Below are 15573 nucleotides of genomic sequence, written 5' to 3' on the forward strand. Positions count from 1 at the left end.
TGATTCGGTGACTGGGGTAATCGGGATGGGTGTGTCAGAGGCAGTGCGGTTGGCGCAGGATAGAGCAGGGTTTAGGGCTGTTGTGCGTAGGGTCGCTATGAGTCACAAACGACTCGACGGCACATAACAACAACAACAATGTTCATGAGGGATGATGTTGCCATCGAGTCACCTATAACCCATAGCAACCCTATGTATAGCAGCTCTGAAGCCTGTCCTCTCCTGAATCAGTCTCACTGATTATGACACACCAATCCCATTGTCCCAGTTACTGTATCAATCCATCTCATTTGGAGTCTTCCTCCCCAGCACTGTCCCTCCACCCTTCCATCTATGATGTCCTTCTCCAAGGACTGATCTCTCCTGGCCACCTGCCCAAAGTATGTAAGACGGAGTTTCAAAATCCTAGCCTCCAAGGAGAAACTTGGTTTCACCCTCTCCAAGACAGACTATTAGTTTTCTTGGCAGTTCGAGACTCTTTCTGGTAAAACTCGAGGGATATTGATGTATAAGTTTCTTTTTTAATGATGCCTTTTCCTAACTTTGGTATAAGTGTTACACCTGCTTCATAGAATGAATTAAAGAATCTTCAACTTTTTACTATTTTCTGAAATAGTTTAAGTAGAATTGGTGTCTACTCTTCTCTGAAAATTTGATAGAATTCACAGGTGAAACAATGTCTCATTATACTTATTTTTAAAATTTAAATAAATTTAAATTTATTTTGCATTGGTTTGTTTCCAGTGTATTTCACACTATTCTTCATCATATGGTGTTTCATGCAATCATTTCCATTCCTTGTTTCATAAAATTACCCACCATTGGACTCTGCCCACATTACCCTGTCTTTTCAGATCTCTGCCAGATATTTCCCATTTCCATTACCACACACACACACACACACACAAATTTCTTTTTTTGTGGTAAATCTGTTCAAATATTGTCTTCTGTCTCTGTTAGTTTAGGTAAACAGTGAGTTTTTAAAATTTATCCATTTCCTCTAGGTTTTCAAATTTATTGAAGTATAATTCTTCATAGTATTGTATTACTGCATTTATTTCAGTGAAAATTTCTTTACTCACTTCACATATATATATATAACTACTAACAGAAAACCTTGAATCACAGAGCATTATTATGAAATACTAGTGTTGTTAAAAAATAACTGCTTGGCATGGAAAAAGTTAAAGCTTGGATTTTTTTTGTTTATAAATTTATTTCTTTATTCTTGGAATTTAAAGATTATAGCAGTATGTGTTGGATGTTTATTTACATTTTTCCTGCTTTTATTTTTCCCCTCACTATCTAGATGTTTATTTATCCTTTAGAACATTTTATTCAAACTCCTGTTTCGTTCTATGCTGAATTATAGAAGACCCAACATTACTCTACAGTATCTTCTTATTTATATACTTCTCTTTGTCTCTATTTTCCATAATTTGTTTCCTGCTTCATCCAGTCTGTAGAGGTTTCTTGAATTGAAATGATCATATTAGAGATTTGTGTGTATTTGGTGGGATTTTTAGCTGAAATAAGGGAAGAAAATTTTCCGTAACATTTCACTAGTACAGAGATCAAGCAGACTCAAGTTAGTTGGTCTACTTGAACTGAGAGCTGGGATTGGAGACAGATTTAGTCAGGAATGTGTCTTGCTAAAGAGCTTCTTGTCCTTACCAGGGACAGCAGTCAGGGCCAGCTGTCACAATATCCTGTCCTTTGGCTGGATTGGTGTCCACTGGGTAAGTGTGACTAGTAAGTTCTTCATGCTAACCTCCTGCTCTGTAAGGCCCAAGAAACCCAGACAGCTCCAGGGATGCTGTAAGATGCCAGGCCTGACCATCAGCCAAGCTTGCAGAGGGCTCTGCTCTTCTTTGTCTGTTTCTCTTTTACATGATGGATATTTACTAGCTCAGCAGGCACAATTATCCTTCTCATTTCATCTGTGCTTTACATCATTGAAATTCCTAGAAATTTCTGGTCTTTGTTGGCATTCTTGTCCATCTTGTAAGGCTGATAAAAATTCTTTTCTTCATTTTCTATTGGTCATTTTTTTCTAGATCAGGAGGAGAGTTGTTTTTACCTTGCCAAGAAAACACTCAAGGAGACAGATTGACACTATGATAGCAATGAGATTGAGCTGAGGGAAGGAGAGATTGTGAGGATGGTGTGCAATCAGGCAGAGTTCCTATCTGTTGTACACAGGTTGAACGGTGAATCAGAGTTAACTTGATGGCACTAATAAGAAGAAGCAATCTATTTGCTTCTGTGAATATCAGACAGAATATATTGAGATCATAAAAGTGGACATGGACTACATAAACCAAAGGGAAATAGAAACTTGACTGTAATCTCACATATTTTGTGGGAATTTTCATCATTTGGTTACCTATGATGATAAAAGATAATTGAATAACAGCAAATCATAACACTTGCCTTTTTGGATAACAACTATCTGTCACATATATCAATTTATAATTTGATTTAATCTTCTGTCTTTATTTGTGATGTGTGTGGAAGTTTATAAAGCAAATTGATTTTTTTATTAAAAAATCCATAAGCAGTGTTTCAGGACATTGATTACAGTACTCTTATTGTAATAACATTTTTTTTTCATCTGCTAGTTTATTTACAAGACTCAAACACAAATTCTTTCAATTTCTCTCACCCCCCATCAAATTGTACACCCAAATGATTAATGCCCCCCTCCCCCTGTCCACCCACATCCCTCTGCTTCCAGCCTCTCCTGGATCCTTATACTCATTCTACAATAATGGTTTTATACAATATTTATCCTTGTGTAACTGAGTTAGTTCACTCAGCATAATGCTCTCCAGTCCCTCCCAAGTTAGGTAATAATTTACAAAGTTATTGCTCCTGCATGCTGCATAGTATTCCATTGTGTGAATGTACCATAATTTCTCAGTCTATTCATTTGAGGTTGGACATTTGGACTGTTTCCATGTTCTTGTGGTGGTGAATAATGTTGCTATGAACATTGGTGTTCAAATCTAAGCTTCTAAGCTTGATCCTGGTTTTTCTCTTATGAATGTTATAGTTTTGGGCTTTACTCCCAGGTTTGTGATCCACTTTGAGTTGATTTTTGTGTATGGTGTCAGATGTGGATCCTGTTTTGGCTTTCTGCAGGTGAAAGTCCAGTTTTGCCAGCACCAGTGTAATAACATTTTATACTTTGTCCCTGTGTTTCCAGTTTTGATTCATTCTTTTATCCTGTCCTTTCCTGCTTTCTGAACCTTATCCCTGGACAAACTGGGCCATTTTTTATTTTGTATAGTTGATTGATCTAAGGAGTGTCTCTTGTTTGGCTTAAAGTTGAATCATGGATTTGATTTCAGTTCCAAACTTGCAGTGCAGTGTGACTAAAAACCTTAACCCCACAGGTTCTATCAGTTTCTTTGAGACCAGCAAGTCTGGTCCTTTTTTATAATTACTGTTTTGAATTTTTTTTTTTTTTTATGTTTTCCTCCCTCTCTATCAGGATCTTCCAATTGTGGTTCCTTTCAGAGCAGCCAGCAGTGATTACCAGCATCCAAGGTCTAGTGTTTCTGATCTTGGAGTCATAGAAACGGAATTCATCTTGCCATTAGTCCTATTGATTATTGGTCTTTTGATTGTCTTCAATTGTATTGCTCTGAATGCAGAGAGATAAATAGCTTCACCTTATCTGGCCACTTGCAAGCTTGTGAGACTCCAATTGCTACTGCCTAAAGTAGGATGTAGAATGTTGCATTTTCAAATCATGGTATGGATGGCCTCCCAGGACCAAAGACTCATTCACTCATTTAGTTTGGCTTTGATTGAGAAGTATTCAGAATTTTTCCTCTCATTTACTCCTTTATATACATGGATCTATTTGTAGCACATAGAAATATGTATGTAGAAATAGCATCTGCCAAACCTACAAAATAAATAGGTCTCATTTACCTACTAAGCCTATGCATTTATATTGCCTGTCTGCCTACTTTTCCACTTATAAGTTAATGTGTTTTATTAGTAATAATGCAGGACTGTAGATGTGATGAAATTTACCTTTATTGTCTGTAACTCATGGGCATCTCTCCATATCTTCTCATTCCTTAGTGATTTTGTGCAGATTACCTTTTTGCAGAAACATTGGAAACTTGTTAATTGCCTGTTCATTTTATAGATGACAGTGACTGAAGTTAAATAACTTACCTGGTGTCATCTAGAAAGATGCGTTGTGGTTCTAATTCAAATAATTTCTTCAAAATGTCTATTCTTCTTTGCAAATTGTTGAACAATCCAAAGAGTTGGCCATCTGAAATTTTGATGAAAATCTTTGCCACATGAAGTCCTTTTATTATTTTGTCCTATAAAAGGATTTATATTCCTTATATGTTGTTTTTAGGTGCCGTTGAGTTCCATATGACTCATAGTGACTCTGTGAACAACAAACCTGAACTCTATCCCATCCTGTGCCATCCTTGTAATCTCTGACAGCTCTCTCTAGTTATTTGAGGGTTTACATGTCTACTCCTATGTTGGAATATCCATATCTATTGCTACTGCTTAACAGTATCTTGAGTATAACAAAATTTGAATAGCTGCTTGGTCATGTTGCTGCTAGTTGTGATTTAATATATGCAATTACCATAACAACAACAAAAATAAAATGGGAATAGAAGCAATATAACTGATAACTTAGGAATCTCTGGGCGGGGGAATAAAAAGATAGCTAGGAAAGTTTGGGATTGGTTCATGCATTGTTGATGAGAACATTTTTATATTCTTCCTGTGCAACTTTTTGTCTCGCTCATTCCTTGGAGATGCAGTAGTCTGTGTCGTGTCTTGTTTGCATTTTCCTTTCAGATGTATCTTGGAACTAGTAAGAACATCCAATAATTGTAATTACTAGGATTTTTTTTTAAATTATTATCTTAACTTGGTTGTATCTATTTTGTTCTCATAGGTTAAGATCATTGGTCAAACAACTAGAGAGAGGAGAGGCTTCAGTGGTAGATCTGAAGAAGAACTTGGAATATGCAGCCACAGTACTTGAATCTGTATACATCGATGAAACCAGGTAAGCTAAAGACAAGAGAAGGCAAATTGGATGGTGGTTAATTTTTTGTTAAATGGCTTTTCTGTGAAATGGTTAATTTTCTGTTATATGTGGAATGGTTCACTTTCTATTATTTATGAAATGATTCATTTTCTATTAAATGACAGGTATGGAGTACGATTTACATTAGTTTCGGAGCCTTAGTTTCCACAATTAAACTGGGTAGATTATGAGAAGTCATTTGGCCTGTGTACATCTTCACTTATAAAAGGAGTTAACAGAATTTACCTTTTGGGCCCATTCTGACTATGAAATGCAATAATGTAAGAGAAGAACAACAAATTATTCTTTTGAGAACAAGAAATTTAAAATAAACATATGGTGAGAGATGTGTCTAATGAATAATTTCACTGCTACTGTTACATGTTGTTAGCCTCACCCTAAAAATTACACTCGCCTTTTAATTCAGAATGACCATCAGTCAGTAGAGACTCCTGAAGTGAATGATTAGTGTTTGTTCTCTTAAGCATCTGGTGTTTTCCCCTTACTCTTGGGGATGTTATTTCTCTTTTCATTTTAGCAGACTCTTCCCCCTGAATTATCCCAAAACATTAAAAGAGTTGCAATTGCTAAACACACTTAACAGACTTAGTGGCTTTTGAAAAAAAGTGCTGAAATGGCAAGTATAGAATATTTTACTTTTGTTCTGATTTGGATAGACTTATTTGTCTGTTATTTTAATAGTTTACATTTCTTTGCCAAACTTTAACCTGAAAATATTTTACTCTAATCTCAAGATTTTTTTTTTTAAATCTCAAGATTTTTTTATGGCTTGTTTTTCTCCTACACGTGTAGTTCATAATTTAAGGAGATTTGATGTCATAGTATTTTTCAGATAAACAGCCATTCCTTCCTCCAAAGTAATGTTCCTGAAACTATAAACAGAGTGAAAGTCTTTACAATAACATTTGCTTCTCTTGCTTACTTTTAGAAGGGTTAATGTAAATATACAATAGAGCTTTATGTTTTATTTTAACTAATTTATAACCCTTTATATTGATCTTCCCACAAAACAAGTTTGAAACATTAATTAAGCACAGTGTCAGATTAGTTAAATCTTTATATTCACATAAAAAATGAAAATTCTTTTCATTTAAAACTTTGTTTGTCTTTGTGGTTGCTGTTGTTATGTGTCTTTTGGTTGGAACAACTGATAGCTGACCCTCCAGCAGGTTTTCAGAGGAAGCTCTGGTGCCTGGTGGTAAGGAACTGCGCTGATGGCCAGTCTCCTATGTGATTAAAATGCTTCTCGGTAGGTTCCAATTCGATGATAAACAACAACAGCAATCACACAGAAGGAGATGGCCCATCCTTTTCTGGCAAAACAGCTGGTAGATTTGAACCACCTGCCTTTGGGTTGGCAACTTCTTACCCCTGGCTACATTAACATTTTTGTAACATCTTCTCAAGTAGAATAGGCTAGCCCTTGATATAATAAGGATCAACATGGCACAAGCCTGGGTACTTGTGATTTGGGTCATTCCATAAAAGTTTCACATTTTCTTGGAAAGTGAAAAGTACTGAGTGCTGCTGAGTACAGGTCCTTGGAACGGGAGAGAATATCTTAGACTCACCTCTTTGTTTCTCTCTCCTTCCTGGTAAAGAGGACCATCCCGAAAATAGCAATTTTATGTGTTTTCACAAACTTAGCAAAAAGGTACTGAGTATCTCATGTAAAACTAAAACCTGGTTTCCGTGTTTCTTTATATGTAGGTGGCACAGAGAGAAGCAGCTGCTGTTTCAAACAGAGCATTCTAGCTCCAGACTGAATCTCAATATTCTGCTTATCTGCTTATATTTCTTCTTTTCAGGCGGCTCCTGGATACTGAGGATGAACTCAGTGACATCCAGTCAGATGCTGTGCCGTCTGAGGTCCGAGACTGGCTGGCTTCCACCTTCACACGGCAGATGGGGATGATGCTCAGAAGGAGTGAGGAGAAGCCACGCTTCAAGAGCATCGTCCACGCGGTGCAGGCCGGGATATTTGTGGAGAGGTAAAGATGTCTGCCATTCCATGACCAAAGGAGCACAGGCTTTGAACTCTTTGATATCTTTTAAGTATCTTTTGTCTCTTTGTTATCTTTTAAATGCTGGAAATTCTGGGTAGAAATGATCTTAAATGAAAAAAAAAAACAGTTATTAAACTGTTACACCATCAGAACAAAGTTTTGCCTTTGCTAAAAAAAAAATTAAGAAGTAGAGATAGTTTACTTTGAGTTTAGTTTCTAGATTTTAGAGAAGGGCGTCATTCAATCAATCATTCATTAATGTGTACACATAATAGCTATATTCCGAGCAGTGCAGGATGCTTGGGGATTGCTGACGCAAGCCAGGCAGTTAATTTTACAAGGGCTGTGTTTCTGATGACACTTTTCAATTTTATCAGCCATCTTATTCTTTGGAATTGAATTACACCCTCTCCTTCCCCAGAAATAGATTGCATAAAATTATTATTCCAATAATCCCTGTTGCTCAAGTGTTCATGTATATATTCAGTCCTGAGTTCCCAATTCACCTAGGCCATTTGACAGTTCTAAAACATGTTCTTCTAAATGAACTACTCTTACAGAGTTCTTCATTTAGCTTAAAGTACCATACTTCTATACTGCACTATAATTCACTTCTGGTTTTAATCACTTAACATGCAACTCTGGGCACATAAATGTAATTGCTTTGTTCTTACAGGTTCGTGTATTTGAGGTTGCTTCAATTTATCTTTTATTTAGTACGTAGTCAGCTTGTGTGACTATGAAAAAGGTTAGAAAAGAAATGTCTAGTTCCTTGTGTCACTAGAAAATAAGCCTTCTAATTATTTAGTTTAAAGATAGGCTACTATTCTTTTTAAGAAATTACATTTGTTTTCTCATCTGACTTTGCCAGAATGTACAGACGAACATCAAATATGGTTGGACTGAGCTACCCACCAGCTGTTATTGAGGCTTTAAAGGTAATACCAATGAAAAGATTTTCAACTTTGCATGACACTCTATAAAAAGTACAATTAGATTTGTTGCTATAAAATAATGGACTTTTATGTACAGTACTTTACCTAATCTTCCTAATTTTCCTTTAGTTATCTCTTTTATCTGTTTGAACAGTGTGTCTATCTTCTCAGTGTTTTCCTAATTTTTTAAAATCACATCCTGAATTGGTTCACTTCTTTCTACTTTTTTGAGCAACATATCTCTCTCTGTCTCTGTGTGTGTGTGTGTGTGTGTGTATATATATATATATGAAAAGTTCTTGATGGTTTAGTGATAAGGAGTTGCTCTGCCAACTCAAAGGTAGGTGGTTCAAGTCTACCAGCTGCTCAGTGGCAGTAATTCCTTCTTTGCCATTTACAGCTTCTGAAAGCCTTCTGCTGAGTCAGCTATAAGATGGTTCTAACTCAATGGTAACGTTTTATATGAATAGATACAGATACAGATATAGCTGTATCTGTGTACACATACACACATGTAGATATAGATATATTGGAAGCAGGTGTGGCATCTACCTCGTAAATAACATGCCTCTGGAAACTATATGAACTTTGAGGAATGGCAATAGTTATAGAAATCTTTTGTTATGAGTTGTACTTGACTAGAAGGCAGTCAACAACAACAACATATATAGATAGAGATAGATATATGGGGGGAGAGAGAGATAATAGAGATAGATAGATAGTTAATAGGTGGATAAATAGATATTTCAGGTTTGTATCACAAGATAAAGTCCATTTTTGGTCATGAGAGATCTAATTCATTCTGACTAAGTATTTAACATTAAAGGTTCTTTGTTGACTGTAATATTATCTTTATTTGATCCTCTACTTTAAATCCATTTTATAGATAAGATTCAAGCAGATTAAAAACAAAGATACCATAGTACTTGTCAGGTATAGGGCTGGATTTAACTCTAGATTCTTGTCACATAATTTGCTGTCAATAACAGTTACTTCGTGAGTAAACTCCCAGAACCCTTGTCCTCTCCATTTAACCTCCTGTTTCTCCAAGCCTCTCAATGGACAAAAATATTTCATGGAGGGTGGCACAGGTATTTTCTTTTAAATGGACTGTATGCTAGACTCAGTGACTGGGGTAATGGTGGTTGGTGTGTCAGAGACAATAAAGTTGACAAAGAATGGAGCAGGGTTTACAACTGTCATACATAGGTTTGCTATGGGTCAGAAGCAACTTGATGGCACATAACAATAACAACATGCTACAGAAATACTCAGATTTGGGCAGATTCTTGGAGTGGTATATAGCTATCTCTAAGTGCCTCAAAGCCCAAATATTATTTTAGGCATGAGTTAGGTCAGTTCAGTTTTCTGAGTGTGTACCAGTGCATTTAAACCTGACTTGACTTCTGAGTTTGAGAGCAGGACCATTAATAAGGCTTAGATCCACTAGGCTAGTTGCCATTGCATGAGGTGGGCACATAGAATCAGGTCCTCTCACTCAAGGACAGCATCATACCTTTGCTAAAGTCATGGCTCTTTTATTTTGAGTGTTACCTGGTGATATTTTAGGGAAGCCCTGATGCTATAATTCCACGTGATTTGCTGTGATAATCCAAAGGCTACTTCTCTCTGTTGGTTCAAATTCCCTGGCAATTCCACAGGAACTGGCAGATCTCCTCCCGTTACTATTTACCGTGTCAGAAACCCAATAGAGGATTGCTCTGAGTTGAACCAACTTGATGACAGTGAGTTTAAGTTGATAATATTTTCAGAAGACAGTTTGTATGACTTACTCATGAAATCAAGGGTAGGAGGACTTTTTGATTCATTCATGTCAGGAAAAAGTCCTTTGGAGCCGTTTGATTATATATCCATAGTCCTTTCTCTCATCTTATGAGATGTTGTTGTTGTTATGTGCTGACGAGTCGTTTGCAACTCATAGCGACCCTATGTACAACAGCCTTAAACCCTGATCTATCCTGTGCCAATTTCATGTCCTCTGACACACACAATCCCGATTTCCCCAGTCACTGAATCAATCCACCTCATAGAAATATATGAGTAAATATAAAGTATAAATATAAATATATAATATGCACACATTTTCACTTCTCCATTTTATGTCTTTATATTTTCTGATTTTTTCTTTTTTCTTTATTAATTTTAATGAAAGCTAGGGGAGCTCTGGTGGCCTAGTGGCAAGGAGCTGCAACTACAATCACAGAGGCGAACGGTTCGAATCCACCAGATGCTCTGCCGAGTAAGGAGGGACAATCTCCTCCTGTACCAGTCAGATCTGACTTGACGGTACACGCACACAAAAATAATAAAATAAAATAAAAAAATGAAAGCTTACAGAGACTTAGGATTTCCAGTCATTCATTATTACACTTTTCTCCCTGCCCACCCCCCAAATCATTCTTTTTCTTTAGATTTTTTTTTCTTATATTAAGAGCAAAATGAGCTTGCAGAGCAAGAAGACACACTTGTTTTCCCCTGATGCTCTTTAACCTCACTCCAATGCATGATACATTAGTGTAATTTACTATGGCATTTCCCATATTAATCAGTGAAATCTTTCATGAGATCTGATGCTTCATAACAGTCAGTATGAAATTGCATTGATTTTTCATAATTGATTCTGAAACATTCAGTGAAAGCCTTAGAAGCGTTGCGACCACCTTTTACCTCTAATTTTTTTCTTTAGCATGAACATAAATACAGGTGTGTTTACAGATACCAAAGATGTCTGAAAATGTTTCTTTAAAGCTGATGCATCTTGTCTATGCAAAAGAACAGAAAGAAATGTAGAACAGGCTGTGATGCACTTGAACTGTAATTTTATGCTTAAGAAGAAGTAATTTACAGATGCAGACATGCTTTTTTGAGGAAAAAGATTAATTAGACTATTCACGCAAGGAATATATCAACTCTCTAAGTGGGTATCCTTCATATACTTGCTAAATCTGCTGTTTCTCCTGTAACTGTCCACTATTTCCTTGTAAAGTTCAAAATCATTTCAGAATCTAATATTTTTCCACATCTCCAGACTCTAAGTTTTATTTGCAGTGGGTTGGATGTGAGTCGGTGACATTATATAGATAGATTTTTTTTCTTTTTTTTAATGTAGTGCCTATTAGAGAAAGGTAATTTCTACTTCACTGCCAACAGTTTATATGGAATCACTACTTTTTAATCTGCTGTAGAAATGTTGCCCAAATACTAAGAGTACAATTTAATAAAAAAAGCCTCAGATACTGTCATATTAACCTTTGTGATTAACACAAGAACAAGACATAAACTTACATTTAAGGAAGAAAATAGCCATTCCAGATATGTAAGTTTGAAAAGCATTGTACTTTTGTTCTTTTTCCCCCCCCCTTTTGATGTATGCTAGCTTCTTTTGGGAGAATATTTTCTTTCTGTCTTCTGATGTATGTGTATTAGAAGCAGAATAGTATGTTCTTGAGGAGAGAATTTATTCTGTGACTCATGAGCACATTGATTATACAGACTACACGTTAAAACCAGCGAAGAGTTTCAGATGGTTTTTTAATGTGAGCTTCATGACTAGTTTCTGGTGCATTTTAAAAAGTACACCTGTTGCAAACCATGGTGTTTTCAGTTGTTTTATTTGCATTTGAAAGTTGGACAATGAATAAAGAAGACTGAAAAACAATTGATACCTTTGGATTATGGTGTTGTTGAAGAGCATTTAATGGACCACCAAAAGAACTAACTGATCTTGAAGTGTGGCCAGGGTGCCCCTTAGAAGAAAGGATGGTGAAATTCTTGCATACTTTGGGCATGAGGTAGAAAGGACCTGTTCTTGAGAAAAGACACCATATTGGAGAAAGTGGAGGGTCAGAGAAAGAAAGGAAGATCCTCCAGGATATGCGTTGACATAGTGGCCATAATAATGGGCTTGAGTGTATCAGAGATTGTGGGTATGATGCAGGATATGACAGAGTTCTAGCTAGTTATCCAGAGAGTCAATACGAGTTATGGAGGACTCAACAGCACCTAACAACAACATACAGATCTGATGTATTTTCTTCATAAGACAAAACATGATCTTGTGAGAAGTTTGGCTTTAAGCAATTCAAGTAAGTTCTTGGGAAAATGCAGATTCCTGCTGTGCCACCAAGATTCTGTGGAGTCCACTAACCTAGAATCAGCATTTTCTGTGATCATCCCAAGAGGTTCTGAAGAACATCAAATATTGAGAATCACATTTAGGTCTTCCCTAAAATAAGGGTCAAAGATGCAAAGGGCACCATTCTCATAGCCTACATTTCCTCGTGCTCCAAAGTTTCCAAATTCTCATAGTCAGAGTTAAATGTAGTTCCCCTCCAATACACTGTGGTCCTTTCTCTATCCCCAGTGATAAAGAACCTTTCTCTTTCTTATTCTTTTTGTATTACAGGAATAAACATTGCCAGACATGACAGAAAGTGTTTTCAGCCCACTTAGTTGTCAGTGGACTTTTACTTAGAACTTTGGTTCGAAGAGATGAGGGTTCATAACAAATGCCAGTTTGTAATATTCAACATGAAAGTTTTTAAGTCTCGGGTTAATTGTTAGTGACCTCATTGTTAAGAGCTTGAGCCCTTGCAGGATGTTTGAAGGATAAGACCTGGTCACAGTGTAGACACATACACTCATGGAGTTTATTTACTATGTAAACTGCTGTCTGTGAGATCATGAGAGAGTAGCGGTGGGCCTCTTAAATAGTTCTTCTGTCATGTAGTTAAAACTTCATCTCTCTGAGTTTGACATCTATAAAACTAAGGGAAAGTAGCACATATTTCTCAGGAGCCCTTGTAATGTAATGGGTAAGTGCTCACTTGCTAACCAAAAGGTCTGTGAGTTGAACCCACTGGTGGTTTTGCAGAAGAACTTGCATCTTTCCCTGTCAGGATTACAGCCTAGGAAATTTGATGGAGACATTTACTCTATCTGTAGGGCTGTTATGAGTTGATACTGACACAATGGCACAGGATACCATAGCCTGTTTTTAGAGTTACGAGATCTTAAGAGGCTATGTAAGCATTTTACCTTGTGCCAGGCACAGAGATAGTACTCAACCATTTTGAGTATTTCTTAGATATGGTAAATGGAAGGGGCATTCTTGAAGGCCAAGGAGAAATATGAATTCAATAAACCCCATTCAAATAAAAACCCTTTTAGAAAAGCTTGTTTTTTCCTAAAATGTAAGTCAGAATTGACCAAGTCAAAGGCTCAGTTGTAAATGTTTTCATTTGGAGAATATGACTTATAACACCCTCCACATAGGATAGTCTTCAGATGAAATTAGGCACTTATCACGGTCACAATGCCTAGTGTACGGAAAGTGTTCAACAAACTTTATTATTACTTAATAGTTTTAGTTGTGCTGTTGATTGCCTTTGAGTCAAGCACGACTCATAGTGATCCTATGAACAAAAGACCTGAAACCTTTCTATAACTATCGACATCTATCAAAGTTCATAAAGTTTCCAGAGGTGTGTTATTTAGGAAGTGGATGCCACTCTAATTAATATTTCAACTGTAAACACTGCATAGGACTGCAATGAGGTTGGGTAGGCTTTAGGATTCTGGTCTTGTGCTATACAATCTTAACTGAGGGCTACATGACCCACCCCAGCATTGGGATTTTCATGCCTCTCGGAGCAGCTGTGGACTGATGGCATATTTTATCCTCACCTTGCCCTGCAGGATGTGGACAAGTGGTCCTTTGATGTCTTTTCCCTCAATGAGGCCAGTGGGGATCATGCACTGAAATTCATCTTCTATGAATTACTTACACGTTATGACCTGATCAGCCGTTTCAAGGTGAGTGAGTAAGGGAAAACTGGGTTTCATTTCTTCTCAGCCAAAATTTAAGAGCACATAAAAAATAGTAATAAGCTGCACACATTTGTCCATCCTTGTATGACACTTGAGCCAAAACCAAAAAGATGCCTTTTCATCTCAGAGCACTGTGCTCTGTGACTTGAGACCCATGCTTGGGACAGCTACTCTGGGAATTCTGTGTGGTGGAAACTAGTTATTATTTAAGTGTAAAAAAAAAAAAAGGAAAGAAATCCAGTGCAAATGAGTTTTCCACCCTCTGTTGGGTGTCCAAGGCTTTTAATCGTTATGGAGGAAATTGTTCATCTTTCTCCTGAAGATGGAAGGTTGGAAGATTCAAACTGCCAACCTTTCTGTTAGCTGTCCAGTACATTATACACCAGGCCAACCAGGGTTAAGCCCATATAGAGGCCCATTCAGAAGTTTTGTTTCTTCCGAGAAATACAATGCAAAGTCTGAAATCACAGAACTCGCCAAGAGCTTTGCCTGCAGATTTCATTTTAGTACAATGTTTTATCCTCTTGACCATTGAGAGAAACAGCAATGGAGACAGAGCGGGTACCTGCTGCCTGCAGATATTTGTCCCCCACCATTTGCCTCATTCAGACAGATACTCACACCTATCTTCTGTGACAGATCATTAGTATTTCCCAGTCCTTCATACCTCAAATTAATTCTTCAGCTTTAAGGAGAGAGTATACATCTTTTCCAGCTTTCCGTTCCCTGGGCCTTTGAATATCATAGACTCTAGATATCAAGCCAGGTCTTCAAGGGAACCTAGATTCATCTGCCAACATTTTTTATACCTATAACTTGCACTTCTCTAAGGAGATGGATGAGTCTGTGGAAGGTAAAGGTCGTTTTCAGACCAGCATATCATTTTTTTTTCTAGACATCATGGTTCATTATCCCTTTCTGAAGGATTACATATTTGGGGCTATTTTTCTTATATGACCATAAATTGTTTAGGTCAATTAACCAACCAGTTGCCATCGAGTCATTTCTAACCCAGGGCACCCCCATATATGTCAGCATGAAACTGTGTGACATAGAGATTTTAGTGACTGATTTTTCACAAGGAGATAACCAAACCTTTCTTCTTAGGCATCTCTAAAAGGACTCGGCCTTAACTTTTTGGTTAGCCACTGATTACATTAATGATCTGTATCATCCACGGATTCTTTTTTCACATTAAATTTGTATGAGAAACCAATGGAAGGTTGGGACCTTCTTGTAGAACAAATCTGTCCGTGCATACTCACCTTTTCCTGGCCTGTCAGAGGCTAGAAAGACCCGTGAAGAACAACCCAAAAGTCACAGGTTCGTTGGATGGATCTTTGTTTTAAAAAATGAAGGTGCTTTGAACTCTGACCTCTAAAATGGCACAATTTTAAAAAAAAAAATATAAATCTCAGATTATAAACATGGAAGAATATGCTCAAGGAAGAACCTAGGATAGAATTTCATGGCATGCCACCAAAGCTTTTCCTCATCCTTTCTTGCTGATGTGCTTGATAGTTTCCTGGGATGCGTACTTCTCCCTGTTGTATTTAATAATGTACTCTAAACCATGAAGTTGTTCCTGAAGACTAATGATGAAATGTCATCTGGGTGCTTTTATTTCATACGGATATTTTACCATTGTTCTTCACTTCCTGTTGTTGTTGTTGTTGTT

At 36.9% G+C, this 15573-nt stretch overlaps 1 protein-coding gene across 3 annotated transcripts in view; it reads left to right on the forward strand.

Moving 5' to 3' along the window:
* PDE1C (phosphodiesterase 1C, calmodulin-dependent 70kDa) overlaps nt 1-15573 on the forward strand; it is a 718015-nt gene that overhangs the window by 561047 nt on the left and 141395 nt on the right. For all 3 annotated transcript variants that reach the window (XM_006887612.1, XM_006887614.1, XM_006887613.1), the window contains 4 exons: nt 4949-5062; nt 6913-7095; nt 7982-8048; nt 13764-13880. In XM_006887612.1, the coding sequence (XP_006887674.1) occupies nt 4949-5062; nt 6913-7095; nt 7982-8048; nt 13764-13880 (481 nt within the window). The remainder of the gene's footprint in view (nt 1-4948; nt 5063-6912; nt 7096-7981; nt 8049-13763; nt 13881-15573) is intronic.

This window comes from Elephantulus edwardii, unplaced genomic scaffold (genome assembly GCF_000299155.1).
Source record: "Elephantulus edwardii isolate Elephantulus edwardi_28Jun2011 unplaced genomic scaffold, EleEdw1.0 scaffold00059, whole genome shotgun sequence".
In the NCBI taxonomy this organism is placed as follows: domain Eukaryota; kingdom Metazoa; phylum Chordata; class Mammalia; order Macroscelidea; family Macroscelididae; genus Elephantulus; species Elephantulus edwardii.